Source organism: Ictalurus furcatus, chromosome 15 (genome assembly GCF_023375685.1).
Source record: "Ictalurus furcatus strain D&B chromosome 15, Billie_1.0, whole genome shotgun sequence".
NCBI classification, from domain to species: Eukaryota; Metazoa; Chordata; class Actinopteri; order Siluriformes; family Ictaluridae; genus Ictalurus; species Ictalurus furcatus.
In genome coordinates, this window is record NC_071269.1 from 15,771,198 (window position 1) to 15,795,808 (window position 24,611).

The 24,611-nt window shown below is 38.5% G+C and overlaps 1 protein-coding gene across 3 annotated transcripts in view; it reads left to right on the forward strand.

The window, feature by feature from the left end:
- The first annotated feature begins 1,596 nt into the window (after positions 1-1,596).
- Positions 1,597-24,611, forward strand: part of lamb2 (laminin, beta 2 (laminin S)) — a 37,738-nt gene continuing 14,723 nt past the window's right edge. For 2 of the 3 annotated variants that reach the window (XM_053642645.1, XM_053642647.1), the window contains exons 1-11: positions 1,598-1,951; positions 2,065-2,141; positions 14,278-14,447; positions 14,558-14,693; positions 17,635-17,708; positions 17,796-17,984; positions 18,106-18,169; positions 19,986-20,188; positions 20,325-20,445; positions 20,545-20,733; positions 20,828-21,007. In XM_053642645.1, the coding sequence (XP_053498620.1) occupies positions 2,111-2,141; positions 14,278-14,447; positions 14,558-14,693; positions 17,635-17,708; positions 17,796-17,984; positions 18,106-18,169; positions 19,986-20,188; positions 20,325-20,445; positions 20,545-20,733; positions 20,828-21,007 (1,357 nt within the window). In that variant the 5' untranslated portion in view covers positions 1,598-1,951; positions 2,065-2,110. Of the gene's footprint in view, positions 2,142-14,277; positions 14,448-14,557; positions 14,694-17,634; positions 17,709-17,795; positions 17,985-18,105; positions 18,170-19,985; positions 20,189-20,324; positions 20,446-20,544; positions 20,734-20,827; positions 21,008-24,611 lie in introns of all 3 variants that reach the window. The other variant, XM_053642646.1, reaches the window with a different exon arrangement.

Genomic DNA, 24,611 nt, shown 5'->3' on the forward strand with positions numbered 1-24,611 from the left:
ATTCTGTTTTTGAGTCTGCATCGGTCTCTGAGCAAAACTTTCTTGGTGTGGTAATCCTCTTCATGCCTGGATCATTGCACTTGAGGACTGTTTCCTGTCATATGACTAGATCAAGCTTTCACATCCCATACTCTCAATAACATTTTTTAGGTGTAGTCAGTGACTGACAGAAATGAGCTAAAGCCAGATTAGATTCATTATATTTACAGTGGGGTCCAAAAGTCTAAGTCCACTAATGAAAGTGATTAGATTTTGCATTCTTTTCTAATTTAATGCAACATTTTTCATTGCAAATTATATTCTTGACAACAACTTGAGTGCAAAGCATAATCTTTTAAATATGTACATGAATTTTCAGAGTTTCTTAGTATGTGGTACATCCCCTTTTTACTTTAATGACGGTATGCACTCGAGCTGGCATGGACTCCACATGTTTGTGCAAAACCCGATGATCCGTTTTAGATCAAATCCAGTGTCTTCTGAACACATACTTCAATAGAAGAGATTGGACATGAGGAAAATCTGACCTTTTGTACAAAGCAGTTAAAATAGTCAATATCACTAATCTTCTTACATTTAAATAGGAACCTAGAAATAATGCAGAATCTTGAATATTAAATATTCACATTATTGAGATTACTGGGCTTTTTCATGAGCATATATTTTATTCGGGGGGGGGGAGGCATTTTGATTCATAAATCACTGACCCCATTTTTACATACTGACCCCTACTTTACTGAAATTGAGATTCATAATTTGCAAATCAAAAGAGCATCATAATACTTCCATTAGCAAGACACTGTTTAAAGATACTGGACTTCTGATTGGAAGGTCATGAGTTCAAATCCAGTTACTATTTTTTCTCATGGTTGAAAAATAAGATTGTGATAAATTTTACTATTAATCAAGGTCAACTTTACTGCTAAACAAAGAGACAGTTTACTGATTGCACACTTATGCACTCAAAATAAAATAAAAAAATCTATTTATCTAGGCCTACAGTGTGTACGTTTTTTTTTTAGACTATTTGGGGTTACTTCTCAATACTGAGAAGTATTTGGGGTTTTACTGAGACTATTTGGGGTTACTTCTCAATACTGAGAAGTATTTGGGGTTTTACTGAGACTATTTGGGGTTACTTCTCAATATAACAGGACACAATTTAAACTCAGAAACAAAGAAGTGCCTAAGTGTACCATGGTGGCAATCCTGAGCTCAGGTTACTGTCTGTGTGGCATTTCACATGTTCTCCCCTTAGCCATGTGGATTTCCTCTGGGTTTTCTGGTTTCCTCCTACCTCAAAAAATTAAATAAATATGCATGTGGATTGGGTATGCTAAAGTGAAGACGTACTGTATAAATTAATGAACGATTAGCCTATTTTCAGGTGAAATACTAGCTATATTAATGGTAAAATGACAAGAGTACCACCCCCAGAGAAAGGGGAAAGTACACTTTAGCACCCTTTCCTCTGAGAATGCACCTCCTTAAATAGTAGTCAGTAATAGTAGGCTACAATATTACAGCTTCGCCGCTTAGCAAGAAAGCTTTTTAAAACCACGTGCTGCCTATGGCAACGCACGCGAGCGCTGAGAAATGGGCTCGCGCGGGCTCGTTATTTATTTATTTATTTATTTATTTATTCAAACGCACGCGCTCGCCAGCTGGGCAGTCTCAGAAACGTCGAGGTGGACTCCACATATGTTTATGCGCCGGGTTTAATTAATTTATTTTATTTTATTTTTTCCAACTCCAGCGTCTCTATTTGTGACTCAAGGACAGACTCCACGTCTTCGAAATCCACTGCGTGTTTTCAGTGACACATTTCCAGCGCTACTTCAGAAAGTCAGAGCTGTGGTCAGTCGGGTTTGTGGCGAAAACTGGTACAACAGTCTGAGGGGACGAGCACACGAACGCACACACACACACCAGGGAGTATCAGAGTACCGCTGTAAGTATCATATTCGCAAACGACTGAAGATATTTTCCAGGTGTTTTTGAACTAAGTTGTTTTCATTTCAATAACAGTTATCATTACTGAGCAGTTGGTTTATATCTCATTAGCCCGCTGTTCGACGCGCTAGAAAGTAAAAACGAGCATCTTCACACGATGCGCACTTTGCTCCTGCTGGTTTTCTGTGGTAAGTCCCAAACTTACTTACTTTATAATGTACTTATAACATTCTAACATCCTGTTATAGCCTACTCTATACCTCATACTTAATCACTAATGCCCACATGTTCTCTATAGCCTATGTGTTTGTTCTGTAATCCATCACAAGCTTATTAAACTCCCAGCTACCAGGTGTCCAGGTGTGGAACAGAAAAGCATCCGGTTCCTCTCAATGTTTCTTCTTCCTAAAGCTGTCTTAGGGAATTTGTTTTCCCCCTGATCACTCATCTCTGGCTTGCTATATACGGGTTCGGACTTGGATTTCTGTCGAGCTGTGTTAAAATCACTACAGTTCTCCAAAAATAACTGAATTGATAGCTCAAATAGGTAAACTGGGATGTAACATAATGGACTCCTTGGTAATACTATGTGTCATGTAGAATATATATATATATATATTTATGAATCCTATTATAAAAAGAACATAAAAGAAAGAAAGGCACTCAATTTTTCATATAGGCCAAATGTGCTCAAGGGAGTTATACTGTTTCTGTTTGAGCCAAGGGGAGTTTTAAGACTAGATCTTAAATCTGACCTCTGATTCCTTTCTTGGATCAGTCAGTTTTTATCATTGGTCCTGACCACTGGAGTGGAAGTTCACACTTAACACCTGTTTTTATATGTTTTTATATTATGTTAGAGCCCAGATGTCTCCACAAAGATAGGAATATCTGACAGCTTTTATTTAAAAAATGAAGAGATAAGTACTACATCTCAGTTCGCATACTTATACTATGTACTAAAATTATGTACTCTCTGTGAAGAACAAGTATATACTTTTGAGTGCGAAGCAAAAGAGTATGCAAGTACTGGGACTTACTAGTCATGCACACTGTCACACTGAGAGAGAGAGAGAGAGAGAGAGAGAGAGAGTGAGTGAGATGGAGTGAGTATTAAAAGACCCTCTTTAGACTTTGTTTATTTTTTTATCTCAGTCCAAACTCTTTTGCACTTTTAGATATCCATTATAATCCTCTTCTCTGCACCATAATCCGAGCAGAATAAGTAGTATACACTGTTTATACAGTACATGCGTGTACTATACAGTCACATGCATTTGTAAACTGTTGCAGTGTCTGTTGAGTCATGGTCAGTGTAACTGGACTAACTTTATTACCTGGAACAGCACACATGACAACCAAGCCCATTTCTGACAGACTCTCATTCCTGTCAGAGCCTCAGCCTGCATGTAATGGGCCCCCAGAGACTGTCAGCTATCCTATCATGTTATTCCTAAGAACTAAAATAAGTTTATTGCAGTGCTAAACAGGAAGGAAGAGGTGAACAAGTCACACTTAAGGTGTCTTTGAATGCCCATTTTGGGTAACACCTGGTATGGCCTTCTACAGAATTTCTGACCATTTTTAAAACGTCATTTTTAAGTCAGAGCACTCTGCAGTGAAATAACATAAATATATTTCTCTAATCCTCAGATTATATTCTTCCTAATTGTTTATTTTGGGTACTGAGTATATTTAATTAGGGGTGGGGAATATGGAGAAAAAAAATTCTAAGTATAATTAAACATGTTGAATTGAAAACATGGTGTATATATCACAATATTTGGGCTGCGAACAAAGTGACAGCGAAGCAGTAGTGCCATATTAAAAAACCTGTGACCTACAATGTGAATTGACTCGTAATTGTGTTTAACAACTATAAAATTTGACATTCAATTAACATTTGATCCAAAAAATGCATTATAATGTCCAGATCAACTGGTTGTTATTGTGAGTAATGATCCATTTAGTCAGTGTTTTAATTGTACATTCTTGTAGTTGAGGGTTGGGTGGTAAAATCTCAAAGGTATAGTCCAGGAGAAACCAAAAACTCTTACTTGAAACTTTCTTACAATGATAACAATGATAGCTTTTAAAATACATATAATGTGAAGGAGATACCTATGAGGAGTTCGCTTATCAAACCTCAGGCTATTTGGTAACATATTTACACTCCAAAAAAGTTATTAGCAGATTGTGCATAATTCTTTCACTGAAGAATTCACGCCAGCATTTTATGAAAAAAAGCTTATTGATGCCCCAGCAACTACCCTTAGGTGTCTTTTTCAAGTCTTCTTTTTTTCTTTGTTCTGGGAAACATTAACATTTCTTGTTGCCTAAACGCAACAGATAGATAGTGGTAGATAGATATAAGGGTGCTGGAGTATTCCTAGCCTTCAGCGATAAAAGGTTGAGGTTAGAGGCATTATTGCAAAGGTTACAGCATGGTCTGAGAGTATCCATATCCATATATAGAGCACAGAACAGGCCAGCTCTCCAGTCGCTCTGCTTTTTCTGTGTTGTGCCATAAACCTTAGACTTTTGCTGACATCAATCAGTATATCTGCATTTCTTAGTTTGCTGTTATCCAGTGTTAGGGCCCAGTCGCCCGCTTTTCTTCTTCTGTTCCTTTATTCTCTGTTTAGTATGCCCCATAAGTGATGGGAGACAGGGTCTCTCTGTGTGAGTTGTATGATAAAACTGTGTCGTGAGAGAATGTGATGAGGTGAGGAGGAGGAGGAGGGAAGAGGGATGGGATGGTGTTATTTTTGGCCGAGCAGAGCTCTAATGAACGAAGTAGGAGGTGAAGTGTGACAGTCAGCAGATGGCGAGACATGTTTAGTCCCGGGCATATTTACTGCCTGATGTCTAGCTGTGTCATTTTGGGTCATTTGAACCAATCAGACAAGAGTTTTGTGTGATCTCTGCTAATTTACATCTGGCAATGATGGTGTGTTAAATGTGATTGTAATTAGATTGTTTTGGATGATTTGGTCTTTGATTACTGCAATTACATGCAGTGGGAGGCACAGTGGTTTAGTGCTTAGTACATTTGCATCACACCTTGTTAGGTGTTAGGGGTTCGAATCCTGTGTCCTCCCTGTGTGCGTGGAGTTTGCATGTCCTCCCAGTGATTCAGGCGTTTCCTCCCCGAATCCAAAGACATGCGCCGTAGGTTGATTGGCATTTCCAAATTGTCTATAAGGTGTGAATGTGTGTGCGATTGTCCAGGGTGTCCCCTGCCTTGTGCTCTGATTTCCCTGGGATAGTCTACGGGCTCCCCCGTGACCCTGTGTAGAATAAGCGGTATGGAAAATGGATGGACGGATGGACCGGTATGGGATGGTGTGATGTTAATATTTTCCTATAAAAGCATGACCCAAAGTGTTTTATTCACCTAATACCACAGCTCTTTTCCACTGATTAGAATTGTTTGTTGATTTAATAATTTCACATTATACTTTTAATGATTATAGTTACAATGAATGTAGCGGAATATCCATTAAACAAATTAGTTATCACTTGTTATAAGTCCTATTATCATGAATAACAGCTATAAACCCTCTGTCTCTCACCAGCCTCTTGTTTAGCTATCTCTTGAAGTTAATAAGACAAAAATGCAGCTTGTCTAATAACTGAGAAATTCTGAAGCCTAGATTCCTCTGTCCTGTAGACCTTTCTGACCGGGGTAAACTTAAAGGAACAGCTTTACTTTAAAGCACAAATGTAGAGATGAATGGTAAATAAATGTCTCCTTAAAGAAAGCGTAACCATAGCTATGGTTATAATATATTTCCTTTTTTTTAAATCTGTTTATTGTTACATTTAAGTACGCGTCTGCCATACAAGTTCCTTTGAGTTTGTTGTTACTATAGAAACAATAACATATTAGAGCAAGCGCATTAATATAATTTGTCTTTCTTCCAGCACTACTGTTAGAACTGTTATAACAGAAAATTAACCTTCCAATGACCAATGATCTCTGAAACCTCTGAAATGTCAGAATGTGCAAAACTTGAATGTTTGTTCAAAAGAGTGCTAATTTGCACGTTGTGTGCAGGTTCTTCTTCTCCTCTGCTTTTTTTTTGTTCTTTAGTGTGTTTACCTTTCGCCTCGCACTGCAGTAGACTTTTATGCTAATATCTGCAGAGCAGAGTGGTGTGTTAAGAGGGATGTGAACAGGTGAAGAGCTGGAGCAGTCCTCAGGCTGCAGGGCACTCAGCGCGATCCACAGAGGCCTAGGCTGGAATGCCCCTCCGGAACTGCACTTGGCAGAACAATGAGCCAGCCAAAGTCTTTGATAGAGCTATGAGGAGCAGGGGAGGGGGTGGGGGGCAGTGAAAGGACACAGTTTTTAGGGCAGGCATAATTGTGTTCAGAATAGTTTTGAATAAGGTTTCTTCCTTGGGGCAGGGATTTAGATTTATGTACTGAGAGAGAAATTGAAATAGAGGCTGAGATGTTATATGCTATTTCAAGGAGTCGTAAGAATAATTTGTTACTGTCTGTTCGAGTTAAGACTGCATGATGACCTTCCAAACATTAACTTGTCTCAGTATGCCTCTGTCTTATGTTGGCTGGTGTCTGGGTGCAGGATCTATGATTAACTTCAGCCTGACTACCATGCTGCCTGTTTCCTGAACAGAGCCTTGGCTGTAATTCAAAGTGCTGTTAATAATGACTGGTTGTCAGCGTTAAGCTATGGTTGTGTATTATGAAGAGTGCAGACACCTTGCAGTTCACTTTAAACATGATACCCAGTTCAAGATGAATCATTGCTATCCACCACATGAGAAGTTATGAAATGCATTTGAAAACCCCACAATGGACTTTTGTGCTTCTTTATTACTAACATCTGTATACCTGTCTTTCTAGTTTTTTGCACGTTTAATTCACATGTAAGCATCTATTTTGCCCTGACTGTGTTTTTTTTCCTGTGCTTTTTTTCCACATACAAGTTCTTCCAAGACATTTGACGCCAACAAATCTCAATTTTCAAATGTACACTCTGAGGAAAGCGCTGACTGAATTCTTCCATATACATGAGCTCACAGACACCACCAGTTGGCTAGTGTTGCTGTGATTGACATCATCAGGATTTGAACATGCATTCTACAGGCAACAAGCCAATTGCTTTTCTGTTGTGCCACTCAGGAACACCCTAAGATTAGGGGTAACAATATTTCCATGTAAAATTTAGTAACAGCAGTTAGGGACAGACTGGATAAACTCAGACGAAATGCAGGTCAGGAAGGATATATGGCTCAGGTTCTCACTTTCCAACTTCACATAAACATCCACATGCAGTTTATGATAGCTAACTATGCTACGTTAAGGCTGTTTGCCCCTCACATCATGCCTGTGTCATAACAGTTTAATAACCTAAACATCTCCTCCTTCTTTCCTAGCAGGCATGTAAGAACAGAGCAGTGCTAACAGCTTGTAAAAACTGGCCTCTGAAAAGGAGCCATATCAAGGGGGGGCCCTTGATATGGTTTTGAGTTGAGCCTGTATCCAAAGAGGCTGGGTCAATGATCCATTAGTTATGTTTACAGTATACACAGGCCAGGACAGGGTTCCCAGGGATCCTTAAAAAGTCTTATAAGGCATTAAATTCATTCATCTAAAAATCAGGCCTTAACTGGTATTAAAATGTCTTCAATAAGTCTTAAAAATGCTAAGACATGCTATATACAGGTGCATCTCACAAAACTTGAATATCATGGAAAAGTTCATTTCTTTCCATAATTTCATTCCAAAAAGTGGAACTTTCATATATTCTAGATTCATTACAAATAAAGTGAAATATTTCAAGCCTTTTTTTTTGTTTTAATCTTGATGATTACGGCTTACAGCTCATGGAAATCAAAAATCCAGTACCTCACAAAATTAGAATATAGAATTTATAATACAGAAATGTCGACCTTCTGAAAAGTATGTTAATTTATGCACTCAATACTTGGTCGGGGCTTTAATCTTTTTGTACGAATTACTGCATCAATGCGTCGTGGCATGGAAGCAATCAGCCTGTGGCACTGCTGAGGTGTTATGGAAGCCCAGGTTGCTTTGATTGGGTCTGGTGTCTATCATACATTCTCTATGGGGTTCAGGTCAGGCGAGTTGGCTGGCCAATCAAGCACAGTAATACCATGGCCAGCAAACCAATTATTAGTAGTTTTGGTGCTGTGGGCAGGTGCTAAGTCCTGCTGGAAAAGGAAATCAGCATCTCCATAAAGCTCGTCAGCAGATGAAGCATGAAACCTAAAAAAATATACAATAATATCAAACACTTTTAAAAGCATTATATATCATACAGTATATAGACAGTAAAGCTATTTACGGTCAAAATTAAGTAGAAAACTGAATCTTTTTCCAACCTCATCAGCAGGTCCTTATGTGAACTTTATTTATGGCTAGGTTGTTTTTTTGTTTTGTTTTTTTTGTTTTTTACCCATTTTAGTGCTTGGATAGGTCAGATTTAGCAGGAGTCAGATTTAGTTAAAGCTTTATTTCTAAATATAGGTGACACAAGTCCATCCTGAACAAATAAACAATAAAGAAATCAGTTGAACCAAAATGAATAAAATTGCATCTGGACTATTATGATATATATATATATATATATATATATATATATATATATATATATATATATATATATATATATATATAAATAATTAATTTTTTTTTTTTAAGAGTTGATATTAAAGTTTCTTTGAATATATTGTCCAATAAGTGTCTGTATTAAATTCAACCCTTTATGGTGGCTCTTGTATGTAAATGTGTTACTTAGCTAAATGAGTAACGAGATGATAAAGTTCCAAGTCTGTTTTTTGTTTTTTTGTCCTTATTCATAAAGTTTACTTAGGTGTGAGTCTGCTAAAGCACTTCACACAAACCCGATGCATCCCGGACACTGTTTGTTCATATTCCCTCAGAGACTATGCTCACTGACTGTGGCACAGCTGTGTTTTGTGTGTGTGTGTGTGTGTGTGTGTGTGTGTGTGTGTGTGTGTGTGTGTGTGTTTCCATAGACACATTGCCATGTGTTCCTGAAAAAAAAGATGAGTGAATTATTAAAACAAAGCAAAAACATGCTATGAAACGGTACAAATTAATTTGTCCAGTGCAAGCAAACATTATGTACTCAATGTTAAATTAGCTAGTATTACGCTAATAACAGCTAAATGAATGAAATGGATGACTGCATGAATCGGCTTTACAAGCCAGAAAAACAGAAAACCACCAAAACAAATGATGTAATCAGACATTATTATTTTGTGCAGTGAAGGGGGCTTTCTTTTTTGAGAGGAAAACACTGCTCATAGTCCCATCATATGACCCAACCTTTATAATAAATAGCAGCTATTTTGCTCAGGCTATTTACTATTACACTATAAATGGGACAGTAATTCAAAGTCATTCAAAATGCAGACAAGCTGTCATGCACAAACATGCACAAGCTACTGGAGTCTGCTACAGCAATGGTAACTAGTGCAATGCAAGAATAATCCATCCATCCATCCATCTTCAACCGCTTACTCCTTTTCAGGGTCGTGGGGGAACCTGGAGCCTATCCCAGGGAGCATCGGGCACAAGGCGGGGTACACCCTGGACAGGGTATGCAAGAATAATATAATAAATATTAGAATAATATAATAAATATTGATTCCCTTTTTATAAAGAATTATGCTGCATTGCCCCAGACAAGTATTTCATATAATATTGTTTAGGCAAACAGTCCCCTCTGAAAGTATTGGAACAGCAAGCCCAGTGCTGTTGTTTTCGCTATACTGTACATTGAAGACATTTGGGTTATAGATCAAAAGATGAATATGAGACGATAGATCAGAATTTCAGCTTTCATTTCCTGATATTTACATCTAGATGTGTTAAACAACTCAAAACATGGCACATTTGGCGACAGACCACCCAATTTTTAGGTGAGCAAAAGCATATGAATGTAATAAAGTAAATAACACGTTAAATTTGGTTGCATATCCCTTGCTTGTAATAACTGCATCAAGCCAGTGACTCACTGACATCATCAAACTGTTGCATTTTTATTTTGTGTTGCTTTTCCAGACTTCTGCAGTACTGCAGCTTCTTTCAGTTGTATGTTGTTTTGGGGGGTGTTTCCCCCTTCAGTTTCCTCTTCAGGAGGTGAAATGCATGCTCAATTGGGTTAAGGGCTGGTGATTGACTTGGCCAGTCTAAAACCTTCCACTTTTTCCCCCTGATGAAGTCCTTTGTTTGTGTTGGCAGTGTGTTTTTGGGTCATTGTCTTGCTGTATCATGAAGTTCCTCCCAATTAGATTATAAGCATTTCTCTGTAAATTGGAAGACAGAATTATTTCTGTAGACTTCTGAATTCATTCTGTTGCTACCAACATGAGTTACATCAATAATTAGTGAGCCCATTTCAGAAGTAGCCATGCAAGCCAAAGCCTTGACACTACCTCCACCATGCTTGACTGATGAGCTTGTATGTTTTGGATCATGAGCAGTATTTTTCTTTCTCACACCTTGCTGTTCCAATACTGTATGTAAGGACACACAGATATAGGCAAAACTATTGCTAACCCAATATATTTTACTAAAATTAAGTATATCCACCAGAAACAATAGAATAAAATAAACTATTTGATTTCAAGAATAATAATAAATTTAGACATACATCATGGTAAAATAACACAATGTATCAGTACAATAATCAATTCATGAATGGAATCGTTGATAAACTAACCATATTAAGGTCAACTGTTAGCTTCTAGAGTCTAGTAGATTAAAAAGATTTCAAATTCGATAGTTAATTTCAGTACAGAATAGGGGACATGATGTTAACTTTGTATCTAGAAAGTGTTGTGTTGTGCATGGCTGTAGAAGTCTCTGCTTGCCTTAGAGGCAGCAGTAACATGATGTTCAGTCATAGTAATGGAGGACAATATGTAAGGGTAGAGAAAAGTAGTTGGAATTAGTGACAGGAATGGAGTATGAGCTGCAAATAGCAGCGGGGTTGAAGGCAAGAGGAGACACTGAGACTGGACTATGGGCTGGAATTAGCAGCCAGCTCATATTAAACAACTCAGATAAATAGAAGTGTACTGGAGGTGTGGTTAACAAAAGCAAAACTGTAAGTCTCATATTTACTCATTTCGCTCCTTATTATTCTTCACCCCAAATTCAGCTTCACAAACACACATGGAGCAGGTGGTTTTATTCACACTGAATTAACTTCTGGCTTCTATCCATCGTACTTCCTCAGGAGATTCATAATTCAGGATACACATTCCCAGAATTCATCCTTCTACCGTCATATGAGGGAGGGAGGACAATTGAGCAAGGTTTGGGAAAAACCTCAAGAGGAAAAAAATGTAATCTCATTAGAGAGAAGGCTTCAAGAACAAAACATTATTTACACTGGACTATTATCAGCACAGTGATAATTCCAGCTGTATCCCAGAACACTTAAAATCATCACACACTTCCGGCCTTAACATGGCAAGTTTGTGAGAGATGCTGGAGCTTCTGGATGAACAGTTGGGAAGTGCTAGGCTGTTCCAAATTTGTTTAGCAGGTGGAGAATGTGTTGTGTAAGTGTCACATTTCCCCCCATGTCTGTAGACCGAGCACTGTGTCGCCAGGAGAAGGACTCCTCTCTGGAATCACAGACAGGCATAAAGAGGGAAATTCTCTGTTCTCTCTGTACACTGTGGACCAACTGTTCACCCTTGAAAATTGAGACGGGTAGAATTTGAGAAAATGAAAAGTCCCACTGGAGTCCAGCTTTGCAACAAAGCAGACTAGAGCAGCAGTGATTTAGCCCCACCTGGTACATAATGCCAAGCCAAGTCCTAAGCTGCAGGAAGTGAAGATGGAAGAGCACAACACACGTCTTAGAGAGAGCGGAGGTGATGTGAGATGGACTGGGGGAAAAATATGAGTAAAGGATTTAGGGTGACATCAGACAGACAGAGTTACAGGAAGAGAGAGAATCCCTACCTTTGTCTTGTCTTCCATCTCATGTCAGGGAGATTAGCTAAAACGAGGCAGATGTGAAGCCAGAAAGAATTATGGGAATTGTCCAGTCCTAACTCAATACATTTGTGTTTCAAAGTAATATTGACAAGAATTACTACAGAGCTTTCATTGTAAAGCATAATAAATGTCTTTCCTGGTTGTGTACACATTCTTCACTGTGTTAATTTGCTATGGTCAGTATTTCTTGAAGCAAAAGGTTGGCTGGATGTCTTTCAGTGAAACAGCTGACAGAACGCCTCTGGTTCTAAGTTGTGTGCTTTGTTAATGGGGCAGTATTCTTCCACTGCCAGCTGTCCTCCTACATTCCTGAGCCTCTTGTCCATGTAAGGTGAGAGTGGCAGAGGAGCTGGGAGTTAGCCAGCCCTCCTAACCCAAACCTCCTGATTTTGGGATATTTGAATGAGACACAGCCAGCTGAAGTAAATATAGTGATTTTAACATTTGTAGTATTAAAATCGTCTGTGTTCCTTCTTTCCATGGGTGGAATAGTTGCTGTTCTTCAGCAAATACTGAGTGCAGGTGCTAAAAACCAGGTTTATTATAGTAACCATATAGTAAAACTATAAATAAATAATATAAAAAGCCAACTGAAACAGTAAACTTAATAGAAGGAGGAGATAAATATAGCTGCTATTTTCCATGAGTGATGAGAAAGGGTTTTCAGGCCTACAAAGAATGCGGATAGATCCTGTGTATCATCAGCTACACATCAGGGTACTGTACAATGATAACTAAAGCTAATACCTGAAACTAAAATAGATTTATGTGAAGTAAAATAAAATGTATGTAAAATATTACATATAAACTTATAAAATAAACAAACAAAAAAATTCAAATTCATATGCTACAGAAATGACCATCTTAGCAAGTGAAAATATCTTGAATACAGTCAAATTTATCTCTCATTCTCTATAGATTACAATACACCAAATATAGAGTTAATAAACCTATTTTTACACATTTCTTTGTTAATGTCAAGCTTGAAATAGTTCTGTTCTATTGGCAGATCTTTTTTTTTTTTTGCCATTTTAAGCATTTATTTCAAGAAAGAAGCAAAATTATCTGGCAATAGAATAAGATAATGTAAAGCTTGAAATCAATAAAATCATCTAAAACATTCTGAATAATCTTATATTCAATTTATAATAATCTCATAATAAGAAACAATACATACATTTGCTTATGTTCAAGATATTTTCAGTCAAAATATCATTTTTGCTGTGTAAGAAAATAATATAGAAATAACCCATGTTTTTATCCATCTAAAGTTTATGATATTAAAAAAAAGTTACACTGACTAAGATATAAGCACTAGAGTCCACATCACTATCCTCTAAAGTCCTGGATTACGTGTATGCCTAGTACTCTTTTCTGTAATTATCTGTCCATATGTTTTTTTGCGCTTTATGCAAAACTAATCAGAGAAAAAGGATTTAAAACAGAGAAGTGGACTTGTATTCCTCTAAAACCTGTATTTCCCTTAATTCCATTTCTTTCTCCATTCTCTGATTTTCCTGCTTCAATTCACTGTTAAAGAGATCAGATTAATTTCCCAAGGTGAGATTTATCTGGAGTTTCTGCTGGGAGTTGCAATGAATACAGGAAAGGGGGCAGAGATAAGTTTTCCCTGGTGTAAGCAGCTATCTTTCCTAAACAGTCCAGAGCATAACAAGATTTCCCCAGCACTGTCAGTCAGCATACATGCAGTAGATAAGTGTTTACAGTTTGTGAGTTTGTATGTTGTATGTGAAAATGTGCTTTGTGTACAGTGTATGTGTTTGTGTGTGACGTGCTGAACCTGGCAGCAGTGTGAGAGGTGGTGTGGTGCCAAACAAACACAGCTGTCTTGTTTGAAGAATGAGACATGTCTCCATTGATAGTGTCTGTGAATTCCCATCTGCAGAATTTTTCCCAGGCTTTTTAAAATCCACTCATATAACTATGATTATTGTAAAATTGCCTATTTTCGTTGTATATTTGTGTGATGACCATATTTTATGTAGTTGATAGATTTGCAGAACTTTCTATACTGAATTGATCTATAAAGGTTTAAGGTGATTGTGTTTATGCATAAGTACACGTATTCAGTTAGTTATGTTACATCTCCATAAACGTCTCAGTGCCCATAAAGGTCGGTTGTGCATAAAATTCTGAATAAATCAACAAGGTACTGCTTTTGAAAAGGAACATAGCAAGCCTTGTAGATTTAAATTTGACCTGCCTTTGCTTTGGTTGGCCAAACTTTATATCTCATTTTATTTTCTCTATATCTCTGTGATTCAGGCTTGGTAACAACCCTTGCTCAAGTACCTGATCACCCCCATGGATGTACTCATGGAAGTTGTTACCCAGCAACCGGTGACCTCCTGGTCGGTCGAGAGAAGAACCTGAAGGCGTCGTCTACCTGTGGCCTCACGAAGAGAGAACCCTACTGCATCGTTAGTCATCTACAGGTAAAGCCTCGGCACGTCCTGTTTGACCTCCCAACATTCTGGCCAGTGTAACCACATGGAGCCTGTTGACCGTATAACGCTTAAGGCTTCCAATATATGACCTTATGCAGGAGGAGAAGAAATGTTTCCAGTGTGATTCGCGCAGACCATACAATTCTGTGTACAACACCATCAGTCACCGTATCGAGAATGTCATCACCAGCTTCAGCCCGGACCACAAGAAGTGCTGGTGGCAGTCTGAGAATGGTGAGATCATCAATGGTTTGATTTTGCTGTAAAAAACAAACAAACCACATGCTCTTTGATGTTTCATCAAAACTATATACACAATCGGCCAGTACATGAAGATGTGCAGAATAAAGTGATGAAGTGATTTGGTGTACTTGTGAAGAAATTTACCAGCTGCCACTGGGATTGCTTGAGCCATTAACCACTATAAACCTAGCTGTCTGGCAGGCTCCCACACTGAACACACAAGAGATGTATTATTAGAACAGTAATGTTCAAAGCAACCTATTAATACTATTAGAAGTGCCACGGAGGTGTTCATTTGCACTGCCATATAATATGGAAAATAGATTAACGAATTAATAAAATATTTTAATAAAATATTTAAAGCATATAGTTATTGATAGAAGTAGGCAGAGAGGAGAGAGTATAGAAACAGTAAAGAAGGACAAGTTCAAAGATGAAATGTCCATGTCCAGCAAATCACCTCAATAGTTCAACCCCACTAACGTATGTCACTTGTGATTTCAGTGTATTGTTTTATATGCTCTGTGTGGCACAGGCTTTAACTTTACATGGCTTCAGTTCATGGATGATGGAATGAGATAAATTAAACTCTATAAGCATTTTCTCAGCATACATCCTGACTTTGTTAAAGTTTGTATTAGACAGATTACCAAGCCTGTTGTATTTGTGATAGAGTAGGTTACAAAATTACATCAAAAGAGTATTTGTGTTGTTGATCTGATCATATGCACAAATACATCTTCCATTTTAGAACTTACACACAATTCCCACATTGATAACTTCCCAAAAGAGGCTTGTTCATGTACACTGAAGGCTTTTTTGTCTTAATGAGCTGTGTTATGAGGCTTTAAGGAACATGGAAAGTCAGGAGTTGACAGGAAATGATGGCTATTTTTGCTTGAAGTCCCCATGGTGTCAGTGCCACAGCAGTGCGTATCCAGTTTAATGAACATTGGGTCACTTGTCCAGTGCATGACCGCTCATCCAGAAAAACAGCTTCTGGTGGAGCAAATGAGTAAAATCCGAACAAGTTATACCACTTGTCCTCAGCATTGAAACCTCCAGGTTATAAAGGCTTTCTGCTATAGCTAAACATAAAAAGTTATTCACTCTTTCTGTTTTTTCACATTCATCCCAGCCTTCACTCCCACAGGCTCTTATTCTATTCAGGCTTCATTACACACCACCTCTCCTTTCCCTTTCCTTTTCCTTCCTCCCTAGCTGCCAGTTGTGAGGCAGGTTTGGTGAAATTTAGCAGACCTACAGACTCCTGCAGAACACGGATAAGAGATAAGGTTGAAGTGCTGTTGCTGTAATAGAATATGATGCACGCAACTCACTGCCTTTCTTGTTCACCACCTCTCACTGACTTTATAAATAGAAAGTGAGGTATTCGAGAGCTGATGTACGGTAGAGATGAATAAACTTTCACATGTATCAGCGGCTTAACATTACTGTACTTAATATAGGGGTGTGTGTGTGTGTGTGTATTTTGGTTCATTAGATCTAGAATTCCACCCGCTCTAAATCAAGAGTGAGCAAGCGAGCGAATGAGCAAGAGACAGACACAGAGAGAGAGACTGTGCATATGTGAATTATGGTGTCTGTCTACTAATAATGAAGCTGTGAGTGTAACTATGTTACAATGGTTACAGTTGTTTATAGGCAGCACATTAATTTAGAACGGTGATTTAACTGACCAGAACTACCTGTGGTATACATGGTTTTAATGCACACCTTTCAGCCAATCAGAATCGAGTATTTGGACAGACCATGGTGTGTATATATATACACACATACAGGTGCAGCTAAAAAAAAAATTAATATCGTGGAAAAGTGGAACTTTCATATATTCTGCATTCATTACACAAGTGAAATATTTCAAGCTTTTTTTTGTTTTAATCCTGATGATTACAGCTTACAGCTCATGGAAATCAAAAAAACAGTATCTCAAAATATTCTAATAAAGAATTTATAATACAGAAATGTTGACCTGAAAAGATCTCTAATCAGCTAATTAACTCAAAACACCTGCAAAGTTTTCCTGAGCCTTTAATCTCTCAGTCTGGTTCAGTACACACAGCCACAATCATGGGAAGGATGAAAGAAATTTTGCATTTCATTTGGAAATCGAGGTCCCAGAGTCTGGAGGTAGAGTGGAGAGGCACAGAATCCAAATTGCTTGAAGTCCAGTGTGAAGTTTCCACAGTCAGTGATGATTTGGGGTGACATGTCATCTGCTGTGTTTTCGCAAGTCGAGAGTCAATGCAGCTGTCTACCAGGAGATTTTAGAGCACTTCATGCTTCCATCTGCTGACAAGCTTAATGGAGATGCTGATTTCCTTTTCCAGCAGGACTTGGCACCTGCCCACAGTGCCAAAACTACTAGTTACTGGTTTGCTGACCATGGTATTACTGTGCTTGATTGGCCAGCCGACTCACCTGACCTGAACGCCATAGAGAATCTATGAGAGACACCAGACCCAACAATACAGACGAGCTGAAGGCCACTATCAAAGCAACCTGGGCTTCCAGAACACCACAGCAGTGCCACAGGCTGATTGCCTCCATGCCACGCCACATGGAGTGCAGTAATTCGTGCAGTAAGACTTGCAAAAGGATTAAAGCCCCGACCAAGTATTGAATTCATAAAATACCATACTGTTCAGAAGGTGGACATTTCTGTATTATAAATTCTTTATTATAATATTCTGAGATACTGGATTTTTGATTTCCATGAGCTGTAAGCCGTAATCATCAGGATTAAAACAAAAAAAGGTTTGAAATATTTCACTTTATATTTAATGAACATATGAAAGTTCCACTTTTTGAATTAAATTACGGGAAAAAACGAACTTTTCCATGATATTCTAATTTTTTGAGATGCACCTGTATATGGCTAAATTGACTGAATGTATACTTTTCCCCTCAGGCAAGTCTGATGTTTATATTCAGTTGGACCTTGAAGCAGAGTTTCACTTCACTCACCTTATCATGACTTTTAAGGTATGATTAGATTCACATTGCTATTTTTTCTTTTCTTCTGTGTAGCAATGATATTTGTCATGTACATTTTTTAAAATCTGTTTGCAGACGTTCCGTCCTGCAGCCATGTTGATTGAGCGATCTGCAGATTTTGGACGTACCTGGAAGGTGTACCGATACTTTGCCCATGACTGTGCATCAGTCTTTCCTGGAATTTCTCAGGGACCACTCGGCAATGTTGATGACCTCATCTGTGAGTCACGTTATTCAGACATCGAGCCATCCACTGAAGGAGAGGTGAGAACAGAGGAGGACCAAGTCACTCAGCCACTAACAGTTTCTTTTCTGAATTTTTATTGGTGTATTTTATTTAATTAATTAATTTCCGTCATTCTGTGTCACTACCTTTTCCTTCCAGGTGATCTTTAGAGTTCTGGACCCTGCTATCCAAATTGAAGATCCCTATAGTGCTAGCATTCAAAGTGAGTCAAGTTCATAAATTACAGCAAGCAAGATTCTGTTTCTTTTTGTTCAGTTAAAACACTTTTTTTTTTTTTCTTCTTATGAAATGTGCTGCATTTGTATTTTACAGTTTCATCTGGTCCTTCTTTGGTTCATTCATGAGCAGAGCTCCATTCACATGTCCAGTTCTGTCCACTACAGTTGTTCAATAAATGTAGGAGAGGGGCAACATGATATAGTGGTGCCAATGAGAATAGCAGCTGTTTCCTCCCACTCAGTTTGTCCCTTGTTATTTCAACTGGCCTGACTTAACTACGTTCCCAAGAACACGCATGAGCAAATTTTTCCATGTTGTGGTAGAGGTGTGTTTTCTCCATCAGAAAAACTCATCACAGAATTCCTAACTTTTTTTAAATTAGCAATATGTTTGGACAGTACCTGCAAATAGTACTGTATGTATTGAAAAAATGGGCAGAAAATGTGTGGTAGTATTTCTAATTAGTTGAACAAAGCCTTCATTTTTGTTCTTTTCTACAAGAGGACAGTATGATATGTTGGAAAATATCAAGGCGCCTTCATATGTAAAGGTCATTGGCATAAATATATTCTTATATATTCTAATTCAACTCATGTAAATAGTATTATTAGTGGGGGAAAATGTTGCACAGGAGGGGTTGACCTTGGTTAATATCTCTGACAGCCTCTGACACAATGTAACTTGCATTATGAAGAGGCTTGTTTTAATCAGTCATGGTCCATGGATCATGCATTTTACAATGTGAACATAGTGATATGCTCAGCTAACCCTGCAAGGGCACGCTGACAGAACCAGCTTGTCTCCGAACCAGCTTATCTGTATTTTTTAACCATTTATCCAACTATCTGCCTTAGAATTTTTTGGCTGTACCTTATACATTTTCAAACTGATAATCCCTCGTGCTCATTTAATCCGTCTACTCATTGCACTGATGGACCATATGGTAAGATAATGTGTGATGATTTAGGGAAAGGGGCTTGTGAAGACTCCCCCAGTAATTTCCAGAGTAATGAGACGCTGTTGTGTCAGTTAACAAGTTGATGATTAACAGCTCGGTTTAACCTGCACTCCCGTCCTGTACTGCATATGTGCATTAATATGTGAGGACGGAGTGGGCGTGTGAAGACTGATGCATCTCACATGCTGTCTTCCTGAATGGAAAGAACAGGCTGTGCACAATAGCTATAATAGCAACTCTCTTTTTCACTCATTCCTTTACCTCCATCTGCAGTCCCTCATGCAAAAGACATGCCTCGCGTGCTTGAGTCTTTCATATAGCCCCTCCAGATGATAAGTAATCATGTGATATCCAATTATTGAGCCTGTAACATAGTGCAAAGCTGCAGCACTAAACTGTCTACATCTACAATTAGTCATTTGGTAGATGCTCTTATCTAGAGAAACTTTAAAAAGTGCAAACAGTTAAAGGCACAATGCTATGGAATACTTGGAGAACTGGGAAGTATTCATATTCTGAAAGACTAGAGAATAATGCTCATTCATTTAAGTGCTAGACTGCTCTAGTCGGTAACTAAACCAGACAAGTAAGGATATACATATATCTATTCATTAAGAAAAAATACAAAGAAGTTCAGAAAACATATATAGCTATTAAAAGAAAGATCAAAGGTTAGGAAAGAGGGTCAGGGGTTAACAGGGGATTTACATGGCATGAAGATGTTTCCATGTGGGGTTGAGTAACGGTGTGGAGTGGCAAAATTTTCCAAAAGTATTACACAGGATAGAGCCATTGTATTAACTTAAACTACCTATAATGATGTGTTTTATCTCTCATACAGACCAGCTGAAAATCACCAACTTGCGTGTGAACTTTACAAAGCTGCACACACTGGGAGATAATCTACTGGACTCTCGGGTAGAGATCAAGGAGAAGTACTACTACGCCATATATGAGCTAGTCATCAGGGGCAACTGCTTCTGCTATGGCCATGCTTCCGAGTGCGCACCCATCGATGGGATAAGGGATGACATCGATCGCATGGTGAGCTGTTTAGACAGGGAAAGTACAATTCACGTAAAATCTTTCAAAGAAAATACATTGCCTTATTTTTTTTTTTAAATCTTTCTATTTTTAAAAAAATATATGTTATGCCTTTACTGCTTTTGTGTGTTGCTAGGTGCACGGGAGGTGTGTGTGCAAGCACAATACAAAAGGATTGAACTGTGAGCAGTGTGATGATTTCCATAATGATCTGCCCTGGAAACCAGCCGAGGGTCGCAACACCAATGCCTGCAAGAGTAATTAAAACAACTTCTTAAAATTCAACGCTTAGACTTGTAGTGTATATATGAAAACAGAGTTAAACATGTACTGTTTTTTTTTTTCTTTTTCCACAGAGTGCAACTGTAATGGCCACTCCAACAAATGTCACTTTGATATGGCGGTGTATCTGGCCACGGGGAACGTCAGTGGTGGTGTGTGTGACGACTGTCTTCACAACACCATGGGCCGCAACTGTGAAACCTGTAAACCCTTCTTCTACCAGGACCCAGCAAGAGATATCCGAGATCCTCGAATCTGTGTAGGTCAGTGCGATTAAGACATTTAGCAACATGTGAATATGACCATAAAGTTACAGGTGTCTGCTATTCACACGTTATCTCATTTCTGCCTTTCTAGCTTGTGATTGTTACCCGGATGGCTCTGTAAATCGTGGTGGGTGCGACGAGCGTGACGATCCCACTCTGGGCATGATTGCTGGTCAGTGTCGCTGTAAGGAGAATGTGGAAGGCCCTCGCTGTGACAGATGCAAGTCTGGCTTCTTTGGCCTGAGTGCTAATGACCCACAAGGCTGCCAGCGTGAGTACACACAAATGTCTGCATAGTTTTCTCATGCTTTTAGCCTTACATGCCTAAATAGTCATGTAAAAGAGCCACCATACAGGACAGAAGACATATCTTAGGGGTTTTTAAAACTTCATTTGTATCCACCAAATCTGTAGCATTTCACCAATTATCATAAACAATTGAATTATATTTCTATTACGGCTGGGCGGTACAGCTAAAAAATGTATCATGATATGATGTTTCATATTGTTCGGTATCTATAGTTATTGATAAATTAAAATCTTTTTTTAAACAAAGACCAGTAGAAAAAAAGGTTTGAATTTAACCACTGTATTTTAATTTACCTACTTAATTAAGGCAAACAACAAATAATTTTAGTTTTAACAATCAAAAACAAAATAGAATTTAAACAAATTTATTCTCTTATATCTTATATGAAGATTAAATAAACAAGTGTTCAAGAAACTCTTGAACTTAATAAATAAAATGTTACAAAATGTTTACAATGTAAAAGTGTAAACGTAGAACAATCAAGGCAAACTTTAAGGGAGATCAACATCGCATTATAGTGCAGCATGTGAACCCTGGTGCTCTGGTTTGTGCTCCACCTGTTAGCATAGTTATCCTAGCCTCGTATAAAACTTCCACTTTAACACTTACAGTGGGGGAAATAAGTATTGAACATCAAGATTTTTCAGTGAATATATTTCCAATGAGGTTACTCACATGAAATTTTCACCAGACATCAGTATTAACTCAAGAAATCAGCAAGTATAAAGAATTCACAACATTAAAGTCCATAAATAAAGTTATGTGTAATAAAGTGGAATGACACAGGAAAAAAGTATTGAATACGCTAAGAAAAAGCAGTTCTCCAAGGCAACGTAAGGCAAGGCACCAGCTGAAATCCGTAAGAAGTTAGAAAGTAATTATACCTCCTATTTGTGCAAATTAATATTAGCTGGGTTAGTAAATTGATGGTCTATAAAAAGGCTCGTTACCAAGGTGTCACACAAGAATGGGAGGTTGCTGCTGGAAGTGGTATTAGTGAGTCCAGCAGGGGGTGCTCACCCTGTGGTCTGTGTGTAGCCTAATGCCCCAGTATAGTTACGGGAACACTATACTGTAAAAACAGCACTGTCTTTCGGATGAGACGTTAAACCGAGGTCCTGACTCTCTGTGGTCATTAAAATTCCCAGGACACTTATTGTAAAGAGTAGGGGTATACCCCGGTGTCCTGGCGAAATTCCCCCACTGGCCCTTCTCTATCATGGCCCCTAATAATCCCCATCTTTGAATTGGCTACATCACTCTCTCTTCTCCACTAATAGCTGTTGTGTGGTGGGTGTTCTGGTGCACTATGGCTGCCGTCAGATCATCCAGGTGGATGCTGCACATTAGTGGTGGTTGATGAGATCCCCCATACTATGTAAAGCACATTGAGTGTCTAGAAAAGTGCTATATAAATTTAACTCTAACTAACTAACTAACTAACAAGAAAAATCTCACGATGGGTAAAAGCAAAGATTTCTCCCAAGACCTTTGCAACCTTATTGTTGCAAAACATATTGATGGAATCAGATACAGATGTATTTTGAAATTTCTGAATCCTCCGGTAAGCACCATTGGGGCCATTATCCGCAAGTGGAAGCAACATCACTCCATCATCAACCGGCCATGCACAGGAGCTCCTCGCAAGATTTCTGACCAGGGAGTCAGAAGAATAGTCAGAAGAGTAGCCCAAGAGCCAAGGACCACTCGGAAAAAGCTCCAGAAACACTTGGAGGCAACAAGTACCATCGTCATAGAGAAAATAATAGGCAATGCACTCCACTGCTCACACTCACCCCACAAGACTCCATTAATAAAGAAAAGACACGTCGAAGTTCATTTAAAGTTTGCTACAACTCATTTGGACAAGCCTACAAAATACTGGGAGAGTGTAGTCTGGTCAGACGATAGCAAAATTGAACTTTTTGGCTGTCATACTACACACCATGTTTGGAGAAGAAATGGCACTGCACATCACCCTTAAAACACTATAACAACAGTGAAGTTTGGAGGTGGAAGCATCATGGTGTGGAGCTGTTTTTCATCACATGGTACTGGCAGACTTTATATAATTGAAGAAACGATGAATGGAGCCCTTTACCGGGAGATTCTTGAGAAGAATCTGCTGCCATCCACCATGATGATGAAGTTGAGACGTGGGTGGACCTTCCAGCAGGACAACGATCCAAAGCATACAGCAAAGGAAACTCTCGGTTGGTTTCAGAGAAAAAAAAAATCAAGGAATTAGAATGGCCCAGTCAATCACTTCACTTGAATCCAATTGAATAAGATTTAAAGACAATACGTTTAGAAGAATGGGCCAAAATCACACCTGAAAACTGCGGCCCATTAATTTCTTCATACAGGAACCTTCTTGAAGCTGTCATTACAAACAAAGGCTCCTCCACTAAGTATTAAATACATTTTAGTTGGCGTGTTCAATACTTTTTTCCTGTGTCATTCCTCTTTATTACACATAACTTCATTTATGGACTTTAATGTTTGGATTTCTTTATATATGGTGAAAATTTCATTTGAATAGGCTTATTGGAAATATATTTACTGTTGCCACGTTCAATACTTATTTTCCCACTGTACTTCCGGATAACACTCTGCTGAGGTCCATGTCTGACGAGTCGAGCTCCTGCTCTGAGGACACTCACTGTCCTCCCCAGAGCCGACATTTCAACAGAAAACACAAAAATTGGCAAAATGTCACACGTACTGTACATGCGCACTACAAATCTCTCGCAGCTTGTTTCTCTGTACTTGGCCAGGAAGGCTTTTTTTGCAACGCTTACACACAAAGCTTTCGTCTATTCTGATGTTGGTCAGTTGGTCAGATGAAAAGAAACCAAAAAAACTGCCACACTGGTGAGCTGACATGTCCTTTTTTATATCTCCTCGGCAGGCACTGAACTCACTTTCGTGTGTGTTTCTGATGTCACATGGCGATGGCGCAACCAAACCCCACAGATACGCAACTTGTTATAGGCTGTTTGCTTGTCACTCGTAGCACATTCCTTCATCAAGGCATATGATCCAGGGACAGCGCACGCTTGAGGTTGTTCGTGAAACGAGACGTTATGTCTGTTTACATTTTATCGAGCATTATACCGAGCATTTTTTCTATCGTTACTGATAAAGGTGTACCGTCAATAAATACCGATACCGTTTTATCACCCAGCCCTAATTTATATGTTCTGACAAAGGAAAGAAACACCCCTCTCCTTGAAATATTGGAAGTCCAAGGCTATGTCTCGTTCAGCTCCATTGCTCCCTAGGTCATGAATCAGTTTATCGTGTCCCTGAGTTCGGGAACTGGTAAGGACCCTGGCTCACTACACATTGGGACACTGATAACTCAATTTCCGGTGACACGATTACATCCTCGCGTTGTAAAATGTCATCAAACATTAAAAACGTAAAAATATTTACATTTTATACGTCATATAAATTTGTTAGCTTAATCACACGCATTTCTGTCATGGTACTTCAAGCAGGCTCGTACACTAGCTAGTGGATGTTTTAATTTTTATTAATTAAACACTTAAAAGTCGTTAGA